At 34.5% G+C, this 17,692-nt stretch overlaps 1 protein-coding gene across 3 annotated transcripts in view; it reads left to right on the top strand.

Annotated features, from left to right (window-relative positions):
- The window catches only part of DGKB (diacylglycerol kinase beta), a 354,661-nt gene that overhangs the window by 135,491 nt on the left and 201,478 nt on the right, over positions 1-17,692 (top strand). For all 3 annotated transcript variants that reach the window (XM_034062188.1, XM_034062182.1, XM_031052464.2), the window contains 3 exons: positions 8,274-8,359; positions 10,784-10,873; positions 13,334-13,494. In XM_034062188.1, coding sequence (XP_033918079.1) covers positions 8,274-8,359; positions 10,784-10,873; positions 13,334-13,494 — 337 coding nt within the window. The remainder of the gene's footprint in view (positions 1-8,273; positions 8,360-10,783; positions 10,874-13,333; positions 13,495-17,692) is intronic.

The raw sequence follows: 17,692 nt of genomic DNA, 5'->3' as shown, positions 1-17,692 counted from the left end.
CAAATAACAAAAAACCCATGACCCCCCCCCCCCCAAAAAAAAAAACCAAAACCAAACCCAACAACAAAAAAACCAAAACCAAAACACCAAAGCAAACAAAACCAGCCAGAGCTCCCAACTTTCTTAATATCAGGGGATTGGGGTTAGTTTTATAAAAATACTAGTGTGTAGCAGAATAATAGAAAATATTTTTAACAAGTTGGCAATAAATTCAGTTTTGCTATCTGAGCGTACAACTGTGTCACTGACTTTCATAATAGATGGGATGGCACTTGTAGAACTGCAGGGGCACTAACAAAGACGTTTCTTATAGCTTTTTAGAATGGCCAAGGTAAGGTTTTTGGAGGTGTTTATGTCAAGACTCACATATATAATCTCTATGAAAATATGTACATGATGCAAATAAATTGCTTGGCAGCCAACTGTCTTGATTCCTTTCCAACAACTGAAACTGACCTGCTCCAAAGCCTGAGAATCAAGGCGCTCTCAGCCAAAGTACAACAGTACGCTTTAAACACTGGTATAATAATTAATGGTGTAGGCATCCTTTATCTGTAGAGAGATAGGAGTAAGCCGGAGAAACCCTGTATGCTCTGCAGCTGAACCCAGGCATAAAAGGTACTCCACACTTGCAGGCTGCTAGAGTTAACAAAGTGACTTGAAAATTGGCAGTCTGATACATTGTGTAATTTGTGCCTAGCACCTGTGTTTTTAGCTTTGAAAAGAGTTTCCCTGTTTGGTTGTTACATCTCTATGGGAGTCTTCTACTTTTGACAACAACTGTTATTGTGGATTTAATGATTTTGAAGAATCTGAAATTCAGTTATTGTTCACCTCACAGAGAGGTAAATAATAGCTGGATGAATAGCAGTTGAGCCACAAACCCACATGACTCTGTGAAGAGGTCACCATTTCACAGAGGCTTTGTCGCTCTGAAAAGGCTCCCGTTCCCTTAAGTCTGTTATTTAAAATGTCTAATTTAGGTTATTTTTATACTCTATAATAGAAATTATATCTACAAAAGTTGTATTTCTTGGTAAGTCCCTTAAGCTTTTGGAGAGCATGTGCTTTTTAAATTCTGTTCACAAGTTTACCTCAACAGGCCTTTTTAAATCTTAAATTCTGCCCACTTAAGGTGCCCAAGACAGCCAGACTGCATCCCTACACCTTACTCTGTAATTTAGTTGGGAATCTACAGCACCTGGGCCTTTATAATTTCACAAAGTAATAGGCCTATTTTGAAAATTACACTGTTTTCTCTAATTATTGGAATTGATTGCTGAAGCTTTTTTTTTTTTTTTTGCTTTTGGACATTTGGAATATGCAGAGTATTCTAGGAAGACATGTACATAAGAAATATTTTTAGAAGCTAATAACTGTGTAGTTATTTACTTCTGAACAAAACCTTGAGGCTAGTCTGTATTTCTTTGGACAGATTACACTTTTTGCCAAAAAATGGCAGAGCAAGTTGGTTGTACTCTAATGATTAAGACTACCGTTGTGCACCATGAAGCAGTAGTGCTCAATCTTCACATGTGGGACTTAAACTTGGCTTTAGAGATATATTTTAAACAGCTGTTAAACAATATTTTTACTTATATGACATCTGTGGTGTTTGCTGCATGCATAGCACAATCTTGTAAATACCACCTGTTTCCACTCCTTTCTTGGTCTAGACTTCCAAAGTGGTAAGCCTGATTGGTTCACTTCTCTCTTAACCGTTGTAATTGTTCAGCCTTTGTCTGAAATCTGTTTTAAAAGCCTCTGCCTCATCCTTCAGCCTTAATAGTTTGCTCTTCTGTCATTCTTGAACTGGTTCTCTTTTCTTGGTCACCCAAAAATAAGCTATTGACTATTACAGTCACTTGTCAACATACGACATCCAGCATCTACTCCACCCACTACCCAGCATATATTGATTCACTTTTCCCACAAATGCTTATTTGTTTCTCATTCTGACTGTCATATATCTCTCCCAAATCTGCAAGACTGCTATTCGTCTTGTGAATATTATACAATAATACCCACAAGATAAAACAAATGTCATTGTTGCAGGGATCATTGGTTTGACACTATCATTATTATTTGATATCTGTATAAAATGATATGGGGCCATCTACTGACTGTAATGCTATACTGTAAAAATAAATCTGTGTACATCTTAAGCAGTAGTTAAGGAAAATCTAAGGTTTTTTTGGGCAGGGCTTTGAGTAACTTGATCTAGTGAAGAATGGCCCTACCTAGAGCAGGGTAATTTGACTAGGTGATCTTTAAAAGTACCTTCTAACCTAAACCATGCTATAACTCTATGCTATTAATGCTATTTGGGAGTGTGAAGTATATCATATGGAGCAATATCTTCAGTTTTGGCTACCTGACAGTAAAAATGTTCACTATAGAATCATAGAATAGTTAGGATTGGAAAGGACCTCAAGATCATCTAGTTCCAACCCCCCTGCCGTGTGCAGGGACACCCCACACTAAACCATATCACCCAAGGCTTCATCCAACCTGGTCTTGAACACTGCCAGGGATGAAGCATTCACAACCTCCCTGGGCAACCCATTCCAGTACCTCACCACTCTAACAGTAGAGAATTTCTTCCTTATATCCAGTCTAAACCTCTGCTGTTAAGTTTCAACCCGTTACCCCTTGTCCTGTCACTACAGTCCCATATGAATAGTCCCTCCCCAGCATCCCTGTGGGCGCCCTATATTCATGGAGTCCCTCAATACCCCAGGTGATCACATGCTAAGGAACTGGGGTGTTGTTTTTCTAAATATACCATAATGGTTTTCAGCAGGCCTGTGATTTTAAATTAGCAGCCACCTTTATTTTTAGACACTATGAACTGAAAACAATATTTTCAGCTGCAGTATATTCATTTACCAGTTAACATTCGTACGTTAAAATACCATTCCAGGAAATTAATATCTTGCCCCATGCAATGACAAGCTGAATTTATTGAAACTCTTTGAGTGATGTATTGGAATTACTATCTCATGAATTGTGTTATTACAATATGCAGAAAACTGTAACTGAGAGTTGTAAGGAGGTTAAAGTGTGTATGTTGTCCGGTTACATGACAAGCTCAACTTGGCAGTCCAGAAAAAACTGTGTTTAATTTTCATTTGTATTCTCAAGTAATGATGAGATGCTTTGTTTAGTAAAATGACATCAATATGGTTATTACAATAAAGGAGAAAATATTACAACAATACAATTGCTTTGTATTTCAACTTAGTGCTTTTGCATAGACAGCCAGTTTAAAGAAGAACCAGTGGTGAGTTGAACATATAAATTAGTGAAATTGTTAGATCAAACCCAGCATTGTGAATTCATAAGTGGACAGTTTCTAAGTCATAGGGTTCACCTAGAAATGTGAGATATTTATCATATAGGTCCTTCGTCAGCATAAATCTGTCGATGACAAATCACCTTTTAGCTGGTGATATTTAGAGTAAATATTTATCTTTTATTCACTTCCATTTGCACACAGCATAAGTTTCATTCTAGTATGTAAATGTTGCACTAGTTCACATATAATTATCAAACTGTTACAGATGCCATTCCAGAAAATTGTAATATTAGTGGGGTTTTTATGCTACACTTTCTGAACAGTAAATACTTATTGAATTTAATGATTTTACGTTGTTATTGATTCAATATTTTTGTTTCATTACCTTTAAGGCCAGACTATTTTATTACTATGAAGACAGAATTTTTGAAGTGGAAGTCATAACAACTTTTAATACAGTTTTTCTGTACATCATAATATAGAGCTTCCTAAGCCCTCTGTCTTGAAGCTTATTACAATTGTGATTGGCAAAGTTCATGTACTGTGTATACTAATATTGGCTTAGAAGCTATGAGACAGAAGTATTCACGTTTTCCACTGATCATTTATTTCTTAAATTATTCTTATTTTCCAAAAACTGAATCCAAATTACTTAGGTGTAACTGTAAAAACAGCTCAGTAAAAACATTATTCTAAGTTACAAGAGCTGAAGTAAGTCTAAGCCATTTAAAGTATTTAAAATTTCTTTCATGTACACAGATACTATTCCCCTTTCTTACATTTTGATCTTTCCTGCAGAAGAGAAGTTTACTAATTTAAACAGTATTTTTATATCACTGATCATTTGTAATTTACCTTACATTCAGCTGATACCTGTGCTGAGATACCAATATCAGTGAATTATTCTTTGCTTGGGCTGTTGAGTTTTAATTTTTGCTTCCACTGTGAGTGAAGATGATTGGCTGAATGATTTCACACGGTGCTGCTGTTATTCCCACTTGTGTGGCTGAGCACCTGAAATCTCTGCATAGTACACTGCACCGTTGCCATCTTTCAAGTGGAATTTACTAATTTATCAGCAGGAACTCAATAGTTGCCTTTGTGTGTGAGACCCTTGTATTTAGCAAAATAAAATAAAAACAGGCTGGTATCAGACACCTTCAGTGGTTTAAATGTATTTGTTTTTCTTCCAGCAGATAGGAAACTGGATTAGGGAAGACTAAAACAGGTCAATTTACAAGTGAGCTGTCAAGATGAAGATATCTGTTGATAGCTTTACCAGTTTAGTCATAGGAATGAGCCCATTTAGTATATTAATTATTGACCATGGACTAAGAAATATGTGTGCTTATGAAATTTGAGGAATGTGAAAAGTTGGGTGATACTGTAAAGAAAAGGGAAGCTGCAATTTAATGTATAAGAATTTGATCATCAGACAAGAATTAGATGATCTTGTCAATTTTGATGATAGAAATACCATCAAATGCAATAATCTCTTGTAATCCACCTTTAGGGATTGGTTGTATTGACCTTTCTCAATAGAAAGAAAAATGGTTCGCTTTCTAAAATCATCTTGGCAATTCACCCAGCAAAAAATATCCTCCTGTTTTAAGGACTTAGTATACAACCATGTGTTTTTGATCTTCCTGTGCATTTCTTGTTTCCTTTTTGCCAGTGATTTAATAACAGATATAACTTGGGTTACATTCTGTACCAATGTAATGATCTTGTGTACCATTCCAACTCTGCTAACATATGTTAAGTGATGTAAGAAAGCTTTTTACTACAGTGTCTATAAAAAGCAAATCTGTATGAAAGAATATCTACCTATTCTTACATCCACAAGTGAAAAAGGATTTTTTTGGGGGGCAGTATTTTTCTTCATTGAAAAAAGAAAAAATAATGTATTAAATAATTTTGTGTGAATTATAATACAAATTAATTTGATATGAAGAAAATACATTTTTTTTAAGTTTCCAATTTACCTGTTTCATGTATCCTGTTTAATTTCTGTCACAGTTATTGACATAATTTCTGTAAAGTTACTGACATAATGGTCCTTTGTACTTGTTGTGCATGTCATTGCGCTATATTAAGAGTAATAATCTGAATTGTTAAAAACTTAGATTTTTTTTTTTTAAAGTAGAGGTAAAACTTTTGGGGAAGAGGCCCACTGTAAGTGCTGACTTGCATTTTTATGTTACTTGATGTTTATTATACCTACCTAGAATTCTTGTACAATTTTATAAATCCGCTCAAGTTATAATAGCACTAAATTTTCTGTCCTCATCCTTTACCTTAGTCTGACAGTGCACAAAGCCTTTATGATGACTTCCATTTTTTTTATTTCCACTTCACACCACTTTTACTGAGTTCTCCAACAATTTTTTTTTTCATTTTTTTAAGCTATATAAAATGTTTCTGTGAATAAGAGGTAAGAAGTGCTATTAAAGCACTAATTGACTAAAACTGTCTTGATAGGCAATACATACTCTTCTATTTCTATGAAGAGATTTCTTCAGAATTGTAACACTTACTGAGTTTGACTGAAACCTTATCAGCAGAAAGCTATGTTCCTTTCCCAACTCTTAATGTAGACTACATATTCTAATTCAATGAATGAGATTTATTTACATATGTAATTATAGAACTATATTTAAATTTATAAATTAATTTGATTTTATAAATATTTATATTTGTTACACTATATTTATTTGCACGATATTTATATATGCAGATATAAAATGTAAGGTATATGATGCTTTATTTTTATGTATTTTATGTATTGTATAGTTATATAATGTATATATTGCTTTTACATTTAAATTTATAAAAATAAAAAGTTGTGAACTTAATGCTGTACTATGAAATTGTTTGGAAAATTCACTGTGTAGGATTATAAATTGTTCCAGGGGAAATATGAATGAAACTTACTGAGAATTCTTTTGTCAATATGGTTTTGTCACATTCTTCAATCCCCCACTTTCTTGGGAAGTTACACTTTTTTTGATGAAGATTATACATTCAAAACAAAAAGGATGTTTGATAGCCATATGGTGAGAATGCTTCTTTATAAAAGGGAAGATGAAGATTTGGGTCCATGTTCTGCCTGTCTGGATTAATGCTAGCATCAACCTTGTACTTCTAGTTTCTATATTTTATTTTTTTTTCTGGACCTTCTTTTTGACATCTGTTACATGTGGTAGAAATGCTTAAATATATTTATAGAAGTTAGTACCCTGCCATCACCTCTGGGCTATAATTTGATTTTAAATTAATCTGAAATGCCCTCAGTACTGGAAGAAATGTAATTAAGACTGCTAACTTTCTACAGACCCAGCACAAAGTGGTAATGCTGGTGATTGGAGGCATTTGTCTCTTTGCCAGATCTCGTGAAGTGGGAGAGATACATACCTGTGGGCCAGGGCATACTCCACTGCCCACTCTTAACAGTAGTACAAGGTGACTTCCAGCAGAGGGTCTTTCAACGCTTATGCTTATTACATGTATTCCCCAAGTGCACCCAGTCAGACTTGGCACATACAGTTTTGAATCAGAAGAGATCCTACAGCACTTGTCCTGTGGATGTGTGAAGTAGAACCTAAGAGGTGAGAAGGGCAAAGCAGAGTTTAATACAGAACAAGTAATCATCCTTCAGACATCATATGTGGTACTTGAAATTGTCTAAGATCTCAGCAGAGAAAATTAGAGGGAGTGGGACAATAATGTGATGGGCTTAATTCTATATAGCTTTCTAACTTTGAAATGCTGGTCTAAAACTAGTAGAACAACAAGTTGTCCTGTCATATTCTACATGTTAAATAACATTTTTTGACCATTGTATTTTTAATTTCATTCTTCTATACTCTTTCTTTTACTCTGCAGTTTGTCATGTGTTCTTGATTTTATCAAAATGCCTAAAAGAATTTTTAAAGCTTCCTAGGGACAGGAGCACCACTCTGTGTGCACTATTAAGATTTCATATGGAAAATAGCTTGAATTAAACACTTGCAAGTTAATTTGTATATTTTTATTTAAGAATTTGCGTGCAATGTACTAATTACACATTTATTGGGAGATTGCAAACTGGAAATGAGATCTGGTCACTAGCATACAGAATATGCACTAAGATGTCTGTGATAGTAATGAATAGCATATATGTGATTGTAGGTGCGCACAGATGCACATATCTAGTAATTCAGCAAAATTACTGGAAGGTTTTTGTCTAGTCACAATCTATGTGTAAGGACAAATTTCAGTATGTGTCAAGAGCTGTCCTTAAAAGATACTTTTAATTTTAAAATATCGCAACTTAGTATTATTTCAATATATACCCACTTTCCAGCATTGTGGAACATTGGTATTGAATGAGATGGATGATCAGATGATGATACTGTCCAGTACTTGGTGGGATACAGAAGCAGAATATTACCAAAGATGTTTCACTTTTGAAATATGGTTTGTAGGATGGTGGAATGGAGGTATTCAATGTGACGCTTACTCATTTTGTATTAAACTTTTGTGCGAAGTTGTTTTTATCAGCCACAAAATGCTCAGCTTATGTATCACTGCACTATCAGAAATACAATTTTCATTATGCTTTTATAGGCAGCACCTCACAAGGAATTGTGTCTAATATGCTTAGCCATGTTAGAATTTTTTGTCTTGAGACTCTCCATACCCATTTACAGCTAGGTAAATAGATATTGTTTTCTATTAATAGTTTCAAAAAATATTTGAACTGAGATAAAGATTAGATTAACCATCAGATCCAACCTACTTCTAGTCTTAGTATATGATAATAATGCTTGAATTAATAATTTCATATTAGATTTTTCAGATAACATGGTGTTGGATTGTATTTATATGAACAGAGGTCGTTATTTCAAATGTTCACTTGTTCACATTCACATAAATAAATATTCTTAAGCCATAAGATGTTTGCATAATAGATATCTTCATTTACTGTTTTTAGGTTAAATTTTTTCCGAGATGTTCCTGAGTTCAGAGTACTAGCATGTGGTGGAGATGGGACAGTAGGATGGATTTTGGATTGCATAGGTAATCAAAAGCATTTTCGTAGTTTTGCTTGACTAATGCTTTCCGTTTTGCTGCTCTTCACTGTAAACCAAAATATGGATACAGCCACCTAAACCAAGATCTTTTTCATTTAAATTTTTGAAATTTGTTAGTTTAGGACATGATTATTTTTAAGGATTTTCAAATTGCCAGATACTCAAAATCCCTAGACAGATCCAGTGTTTGTAGTCTCTAGATTTCCAGAAAACATGAAATTCTAATCCGTCTGTTTTAATTTCAGTTCATAGTCTATTCCTCAACTGAATCAAATCTTATTTCTTTTGTTTGTTTTAAGACCATTTACCTTACCTCATTTGCTTTTTCTGTTACCAAATTTTTGTTTATGCTTCATTATCCCAGAATGGATATAATGGACTAACAGCTGTTTCAGTTTGGGAGGTTTTTTACGTCAGTTGGCTGTGAAGTCCTCTGTATAAATTATTAGGAAGACCCAGAAGTCAAGATATTACAGACTTAAACTGCTCAAGGCTTCTTAGGAAGAATATTTTCCACACCACATGGTTGTTTATTTGGTTTTAGAGGGGCCGAAGAGAAAAAAAATGGGAACATGTAACAATGGAAATTAGGAAAAGGATGAAGAGAGGTCAAAGGACTCAACTGAAATTTTAGATGAAGAACATTTAAAAGCATGTGCTTTGTGGGAGGTAGGGAGCAGAAAACCTTTTAAAGTTCAGTGAAAAGTAAAAATAATGTCATGAAGGAATGGATAAAAGCAAAAGGCATATTTCTAATCTTGATTAAAAGAAAAAAACAACATTTTTGCAAATGCAAGCTATGATTGTAACTCTCAAATAGCTTTCAAAGTTGTAAATCAACATACATAACTATCAGGTGTATTGCCTAAATTTGGAAGGGGTGAAGTTTTGCAGCTATTAATTCTGTCATAATTTGTTTCATTAGGTCTAAAATGTCATGCAGTTACTTTCTCTGTCAGTGGTATTATTTGAAAAAAAAACTGTTATGTTTCGTTAAAATATTACCTTCTGAAGCAATTTTTGTGGTACAGAACTAAGAAAGTATTTTGGGATCTAGGATCGCTTTGTTTCATAGGTGCAGGAAATAAGATTTTCAAAGCTGCCTTTCAGCGAACAAAAGCCCTTTGGCATATAAAAGTTGAAGAAATTGCCTGCTTCGAGAAATGTACACTTTCTAGTTTGGTCTTTTCTTCCCTGATATCCTGATACACAAAGAATCCTAGCTAAGAACAAATCAAGAAGAAAGGAAAGGAAAAGGGAGAGGAAAAAGGAAAGGGAAAGGGAGAGAAAAAAGGAAAGAAAAAAAAAAAGAAAGGGGAAAGGAAAACACACAAACACACAAAAACACCAATCCAAACATTTTTTCTTTATGTTTTTTTTTTCTCCTAAACTTTTTTAAAAGTATTCTATTAAATACTAAATTCTCTTAAGCATTTGCAGTGTGTTGGTATTGTGAATGTTAGATCTTCCTAAAGTATCGATGTGAGAAATTGATAAATAACAAGATTTCCCTGCCACATCCATTGGGTATATAAGCTCCTTCTGTGAATTGCTGATAATTGTGCATAATTCTATGAACAAACTAGCTGATTGTTTAACTATTCAAGTATAGCTTATAAACTAGACATGCTAGTCATTCCAATTAAATGAGATTTGACAAATTCTGCATTTGAAATATTATACCTGGGGGATACCTCCACCATTCCCAGCTTTCAGGAAGGCTGTATTTCTTGACAAGGGTTTTCCCATTGGATTTTGAACAGAGATCATTTGGCTTGAAATGGTAAAAACATACCAGTAAAGGGTCAAAAGACACTGTAAATTCATACATCTCAAAGCATTACTTATTAAATACAAAATATTGACTTGAAGACTTAGCATACAGATCAGTGCTCATTTCAAATAGCAGGTTTGTTTCCTGATGGGAAAATCTCTGGTGTTGGTTCCAGGAGTTGGTGATGGTGCTCATGTGTTAGCAAGTGAATTCAAGAGCAATTCAAGTGAATACACATTTAAACACAAATTTGGTCATCCAGATGAAAAAGTACAAGATTCACCTCGTTGTATATGCCCTAAACTATTGCACATTTGCATTTGTAGCTGAAAATGGAAGACCTGATCACAACGGAGAGCACAACATTTTCAGTCTTGGAAAGATCATTGGTATTGCTGTTTATGAATGTTTACCACATCTGTTGGTTACTAAAGTCCTTGGGATAACAATTGAGTAAATTGGGATTAAGAATTGAATATTGATTGGATAAGGGACTGCATAATGGAGTGGCTTGGTGAAATGCTTGTTCTGAGCAGGCAGCATAATTTCATATACAAAGCATGTCACTGAAACAAAATCTAACACATTGTATCCGTACCAAACAATTAGTTATGTTTTTTCCTTCTTTATTCACAGAGAAAGCGAACTTGATTAAGCATCCTCCGGTTGCTATCCTGCCTCTTGGGACTGGCAATGATTTAGCAAGGTGTCTGAGATGGGGAGGAGGTAAACAAAAACTAAAAATACAATGCATTATATAATTAAAAGGAAAAAAAGAAAACTTTTTCATCAAAATCTGCTCTCAACATTTGGATTTCTTTTTTATGATGTATATAAAGAACAGTTATCACCTATCCTGTTTTTAGAACTAACTCTCTGTAAATGTTATGTGAACAGTTTTACAGCTATTAAAGGTTGTAATCACTCTTTATACCTTGTTTGTAGCTTCTGCTAACACCAAAAAGGCTCCAAAGTGCAGTGAGGGTAGTATATAGCTATTTGGTTGGCTTTTTAGCATCTGTATTGCAGTTATTTCTTTGATCAACACCTTATAAAGGGAGTATTCTTAAATGGATTTTAGTTGGGGCTAAAACCCTTTAGAAAGGGTTACTGAAAACAGCTAATAGTGGGCTTGGAGTGACTATTTTTTTTAATCATAAATATTAAATGAAAAATATGTCTCATTCTCAGACTCGTTCTTTTGATCCACTCCCCATCTTTTCTCCTACAGAGGATTCCAAGCAATAAGTGCTGTGGTGCAGGAAATGAAAGGCAAAGAAAGAATGCTGAAAAGAGACTATATTTAAAGTCAGATCTTTAATACCCCATTTTCATCTTTTCCTGGATGTATGGAGCCTTTCTCTCAGCTCTTCCAGGATTTGCATTACAGGATAACTTGAAGAATACACAAAGAAGAGAAGAAAGTCTTAGGCAAGACTCAGTCTCTGGTGGAAGCATTTTAGCTTATGGGCTCACAGATAGTTCTATTTAAGTCATGGTTGTTTCATTTGAGATGTGTATTTGGAACTTGGCACTTTATTTGCCACTTCTCAGCCTTTGTAGATATCTCTTCCTTCTTCTGTCCTACCATAGCAAGTTTCATTTCCAAATGTCGGCCCAGTTACCAGATAATCTTTAGTAAATTCTCAGTAGTTTTCATGCTATAGAACTTCTTTGTTAATCATAACATTCTGTCAGATCATTTGAGGACCTCCTTTATTTTCTCTGTCGTGACTGACTGGTGATTGATTATTTACATAGTCTTAGGGAAGAAAAACAACAACAAATCACTCCAACAAATAAAACCAATCCAAACCCAAGCTATTCAGCCTTGTTTCACTTTCTCAACTGTTCCTAGAGCAGAGTAATAGAATAATTCTGGTTGGAAGAGGTCACAGGAAGTTGCTAGTCCAATCTCCTGTTCTAAGTAGGGTCAGCTATGAGAGCATTTAATTAAATTAGCAGGAACATGTCCTTCCATTTACTTCTGTTTGTTTACCTTCTGTTTTGAGTGGTTCCATCTGGACTAAAGTAGAAAAAGACAGTATGGCTTTTATCATTCTTTGACCAGTTGCTTTGTGGTAGACAATGAAACTTCCATAGGTGGGATAGGAGACAGGGTTTCTAGAAACTAAACTGCTGGTGAGTGATCTCAAAGATTCAAACAAATGGACTTCTGCATCCTGCTGTTACGTAGTGGTTGGCAGTAACTAACAAAAACATAATATGCAACTGTCAATAAATACATCAGCAATGTGTTTTGAGCAGAGAAGCTTTGAATGGCTTTGCTTGCTCAAACTGTTAATGTCCCAGGAAGTACATATTGTTTGAATATGAAAATTTATTTCTGGTTTGATGAAGAAATGAATCCACAAATCTTATTTATCTATTGCAAAGTTATTTACTTTGAATAGTTTTCAGATTTTATAATATCACTTAGTAAAATCCCCATACCTTTTATACATGTGCACATGGGTACTGTATGTTGTGTATATTCAGGAGTGTCTAACCAAGTTTTCCACTGAATTTAGTATACAGTGTGGTGAACTATTACTAGTGAATTACCTGAAGACATGTGCTTGTTGCCAAGTAAAAATAGATCTCTACAGAGCAGAAGGAGGCTCATAATTGTTGAAAGACTGGAAAATGTTAGTTCTGCTGATCAGTCATCAGTTACAGATTTGAAATTCTGGATTTCTTATGCTATACCACATTGAAGCAATCAGTAAAAAGCAGTAGACAGCTTTTAACTCTTCAGTCACTTGTCAGACTTTAATCAGACAAACCTACTGTTATGCCTTTGTTCCATAAATTTTTAAATCAAAGGTATTTAAATATTAAGACTAATTTCATAGCAAGAATATTTTGCAAAGTAAAACCTTAGCTTTTTGGATATAATAATTTGGATAATTCAAGGAATTGGCAAGTTTTGAAAATCAAATTATTTTCTTCAGTATAAATTTGATGTCCAGTAAAATCTGTATATTTTTTTACAGTTATAGAATAGTTTGGGTTGGAAGGGAATTTTCAAGGTCATCTAGTACAACCCCCTCTGCAACAAGCAGGAACGTCTTCAACTAGATCAGGTTGCTCAGAGCCCCATCCAACCAGTCATGTAGAAAGCAAAAGAAAATGTAAAAAAACTCTAGTATGCTTGATTAAATAATCATTTTCATGTTTTGCTAGGTTATGAAGGTGAGAATTTGATGAAGATCTTAAAAGACATTGAGAACAGCTCAGAGATTTTGCTGGACAGGTGGAAATTCGAAGTAATACCCAATGATAAAGATGAGAAAGGAGACCCAGTGCCTTACAACATCATCAATAACTACTTTTCTATTGGCGTGGTAAGACTTATGCTTCTGCTTAAGTGATTTTCTTTTTCTGTTTTGAATAAATATTTGCATTTCATGTCTTCAAGTGAAGGATTGTTGGCTACATATCATTTGTAATGTTGTTTTGCTAGTGAAATGAATACATAGATGACTGACAGCAATTTGCATAAATTTACTTCCACACATTCAAACCAGAATTATTTTTCAGGACCTTCTACCTTCCCATCTATGAGGAAGATACTTGTGTTGTTCCTAATGGTTTATGAGCAGCCATAGCACTAAATTTATATTGTCATTATGAAGGTCCTATGAAAATATAAAGGCAAACTAATCACTTAATAAGAACTCTAAGTAACCTTTTCCATTAGCATTCACATAATCAGGACTGTTTAAAAGAACAGTGATATTCTTTTTTTCTCCAGGACAGTTTTAAATAATACAGTAACAACACAAAAAACAGTACCACAAGTATCTTCTCAGTTCTGTCTTATGGTGATATTCACAGTTAGAGTGAATTATGAGGAAAAGGGGTTTTGTGTCTTAGGAACTGTATCTCCGTCCTGAGGTTCTCTATGGTTTCCCATTATATCTGCTACCCACACTGTAAATGAGGGAAATGAGGCTTGTCTGGCTCTTCGGCCTTTGTTTTGGATATGCTTTCCAACACAAGCAGAAGGAGGTGCTGCATTGAGGTCCAAATCTCACATATTGAAAATTCATGAGTAAGATTTTTAATTCGGACACAAATAAAGTCTAATTAATGAATTAGACTTGGAAACATGTCCTTCAATAGCTAGAACTAGCTGTTCTGAGATCAACTTTTTCTACGTATCTTACATGAATCCGTGTATTATTTTGTAATAAAAATCAAAATCCACCTTTACAGGATATATAATTCTGCAATCCAATATTTCAGTTGCTACAGAAAAGCATTTTAATGGGAAATATGACATACAACACTGTAAATCCAAGCAAATTAGGGTTGTGTACTTAGTTTATTTGATCACTGTGCTTCAGCATTAGCAAGGATTTAAGTGGTTGATGAATTCTTTACATATTAATTGCAATTCTGTGATTTTTATATAGTGCTTATCAGCAACATGCAGAGACAGTGTCCTTAAAAACATTCCTTGGCTTCCTGTAGTGTATAGTCCTAAATGCTGAAAAAAACAGCCATGTCTGCCCAAGGTTAAAATATTTAAGTAATAAGAAATTGTTTGGGGCTTGTTTTTGCTTGTATAGTTTGGATTTTAGCCTCTGTTGTTCAAAGGAAGTGCAGAGAATAACTAGATGTAACAGAAATAACATAAAATTAGTATATGAAAGTATGTAAATGCTAAGTATGTGCACCAAAACTGCAAAATGAAATTCATAAATAGGAGAAAAAATACAGTGGAAAATCTTTCGTTGCAGGAAATAAATACCATGATAACAGAAAATTCCCAGCACAGGGGGACATATTCAGTGACTGACAAAAGGGAATAGTGATGCTAAAGCCCACAGATGATGAAAGAAAATAAGTGTGTTATACTAAGGAAGCAAGCAAGACTTAAGAGGGAGGAAGGATAAGATTTTGCACATATATATTAATACAGTGCAATTTAAATGGTTTCTAAAATGTAGAGTACCACCACATTTAAAGACGTAGTACAGAAACAGGAAATTGAATGCCAAGTAGATACTGGGACATCTGTGAATGTGCTAGGCTTCAAAGAATCCTTTAGCATTTTTCATGGGAAGAAAACAGAATTGCATTCAAGAAAAAAAAAAAGTTGAATTAAAATTATACAGTGGCAAGATCATAATACTGTTAAGGACAGTGTAAATTACTTGTAGAATGCTGCAAGAGAATATCAGGCTCTACTCTGTACAATAGGCTTCATGGACAACCAGAAGACTCAGTTTTCAGATAAAAACTTTAAATTCTTTAATTCAATAAGACTAAACATATGATTCTCTTCATAATAGAAATGTGAGCACCAGGAAATTCTACCAGGAATGGACGGTACAATATGTTGCATTGAGAAAAGTTTCTAAAATTGTAAAATTGCATATTTAAATGAGTAAGATCTGCCAAGTTTGTCACGTGGAAATATGTAAAATGACTGCTGCTCAGTTTCTTTGGTGTGAGTAAGACAAAGCAAATGGAGAAAATAAAAAATTGGATTTCAAACTTGCTAAACTTGTGTAATTAATGTATTAGGTAACATGCATAGCATTTCGTGAAAAGCCAGGCAAAATGTTTATTTAAATAGACAAAGTGCTCAAAACTGGCTACAACTAAAGTAAAGCTGTTTTCATACAAGCAGATATTTTTCCATACTTGGTACCTAATACAAGCTTTGGGAAGTACTGAACTGGGAAAGCAACAATCTACCATTAGTCCATAGCTGCTTATACCCAAGAACATAACTGGAGTTAAGCCTATAACAAAAAAATCCTAGTGCCGCCTACAATGTTATGTTAAGAAAAATCTATATCACAGATTATGTTATTCATAGAACCATAGAAAATCATTGAGTCATGTATCCATTCCTCTCCCTAAGCTAGCATCAATGACACTTGCCTAATTCCCGACAGGTGTTTATCCAGTTTATCTTTAGAAATTCCCAGTAGAGGAAATGTGCCTGTGGTGACCTACTGTATTACTTTGTTGTCCTTACTCTGAAATTTCTTTGTTATGTCTAACCTGAATAGTTTTGGTGTAGTCTGGACTCAGATCATTTTGTCCTGTACAGAGCTGAGAAGGAAAACATACTCACTTTCTCTGTTAAACTACTTATTACCTACTAGAAGGTCTAGCAGATAATCCCTTAGTCTTGTGTTCTATAGCTTTTCTATCTCAAATTTCTTCAGCCTTTCCTCACAGAAAATGTTTTATAGACATCTGATCATACACTTCGCTTTTATCTGTGTTCAGATAAAATGTGCAAATTCAATCCAGTTACTCCCTTTGGTCCATGTGTTTCTGGAACCATAGTGCTCCCAATTAAACACAATTCTGCATTTGGTGTTCTGTCAGCACTGAGTGGAAAAAAGAGTTAATTCACGTCTTCCAAAGAATACCTTTATGAAGAAAAATTAGCCTTCTTAATATTAGCGTGAGTTTCTTTATTCACATTTGACTTGTGATTCATTGTTAATTTCAGATACTGTTCTGAAGAACCACTACTTAATATCTCATTTGAACTTTCCATAGGTGATTCTTCCTGCTGACATTCAGAAATTTGCACTTAATTGAATTCCTCTCTCTTTTAATTTTTACTGTTTCTTAGAGGCACTGCAAAAACTAATGGTAACCTGCACCATATTGCTCATTGCCTCATAGATTCATGCCAAATAATAAGCATAGTTTCTAATCCGATATGAGCAGAACCTGCTGTATGAATTTTGTACCAGTATGGCAGAAACTGTATTTGCCGACAATCTCAATGTATACTTAGAAAGGCCAGGGGAGTAAAACTCAATAAAATTGTGCTTGACATGAGGCTCTTACTGGTTTAGGACCATAGTTCAGGTTTAAAGGTATTGGAGGAAGTCATTAGTCCCATCTCCTGTTCTAAGCAGGTCATAAAGCTGTGAGAGCAGGTCAGATTATTCAGATGGCATGACCCCTTTGGGCAGCCTGTTCTGATACTTGACTGTCCTTATGATGAAGATGGTTTTCCTCATATCTCTCATATTTCAACTTACATTCTTTGCCTCCTATCCTTGCATTATGTGTCACTGTGAAGAGCCTGGCTTTATCATCTTGATAACCTTCTCATAGGTACTTGCTGGCTGCTATCAGGTTTTTTGATTGTTTGTTTGTTTAAGCTGTTTTCCACCATCAAGTCCATCATATCCCACCTTGGATACAAGAATAGTGGAGTAGAGAGTTTTCAAAACCTCACTGAAGTTGAATATGACATCCTCTGCTCTATTCTCATTTGCAAATCTAGTTAACACAGGCAGCAATCGGAAAGCAATTTACCCATTGAAAAAAAGATGACACACTAGGTTGAAAAGGAATGTTTGACAGGAGCTTATGTGTGTGAAAACTTTGATTAGCTTGTTGAAGTCAAAAGCATTTTTTCAATATCAGTCTCAGATGTCTGATATGTACATACTTATATGTACTATACTGCGTATAAGTATAGGAAAAAAAGTAAGAAACAAAGTGAGATGTACATGGGGTGTTCAACCTGATGAAAGCACAAAGCATGAAAGC

The sequence above is a fragment of the Melopsittacus undulatus genome, chromosome 1, assembly GCF_012275295.1.
Source record: "Melopsittacus undulatus isolate bMelUnd1 chromosome 1, bMelUnd1.mat.Z, whole genome shotgun sequence".
NCBI lineage: Eukaryota > Metazoa > Chordata > Aves > Psittaciformes > Psittaculidae > Melopsittacus > Melopsittacus undulatus.
Note: the sequence above shows the minus strand (reverse complement) of the source record. Positions and strands in the feature narration are given on the sequence as shown.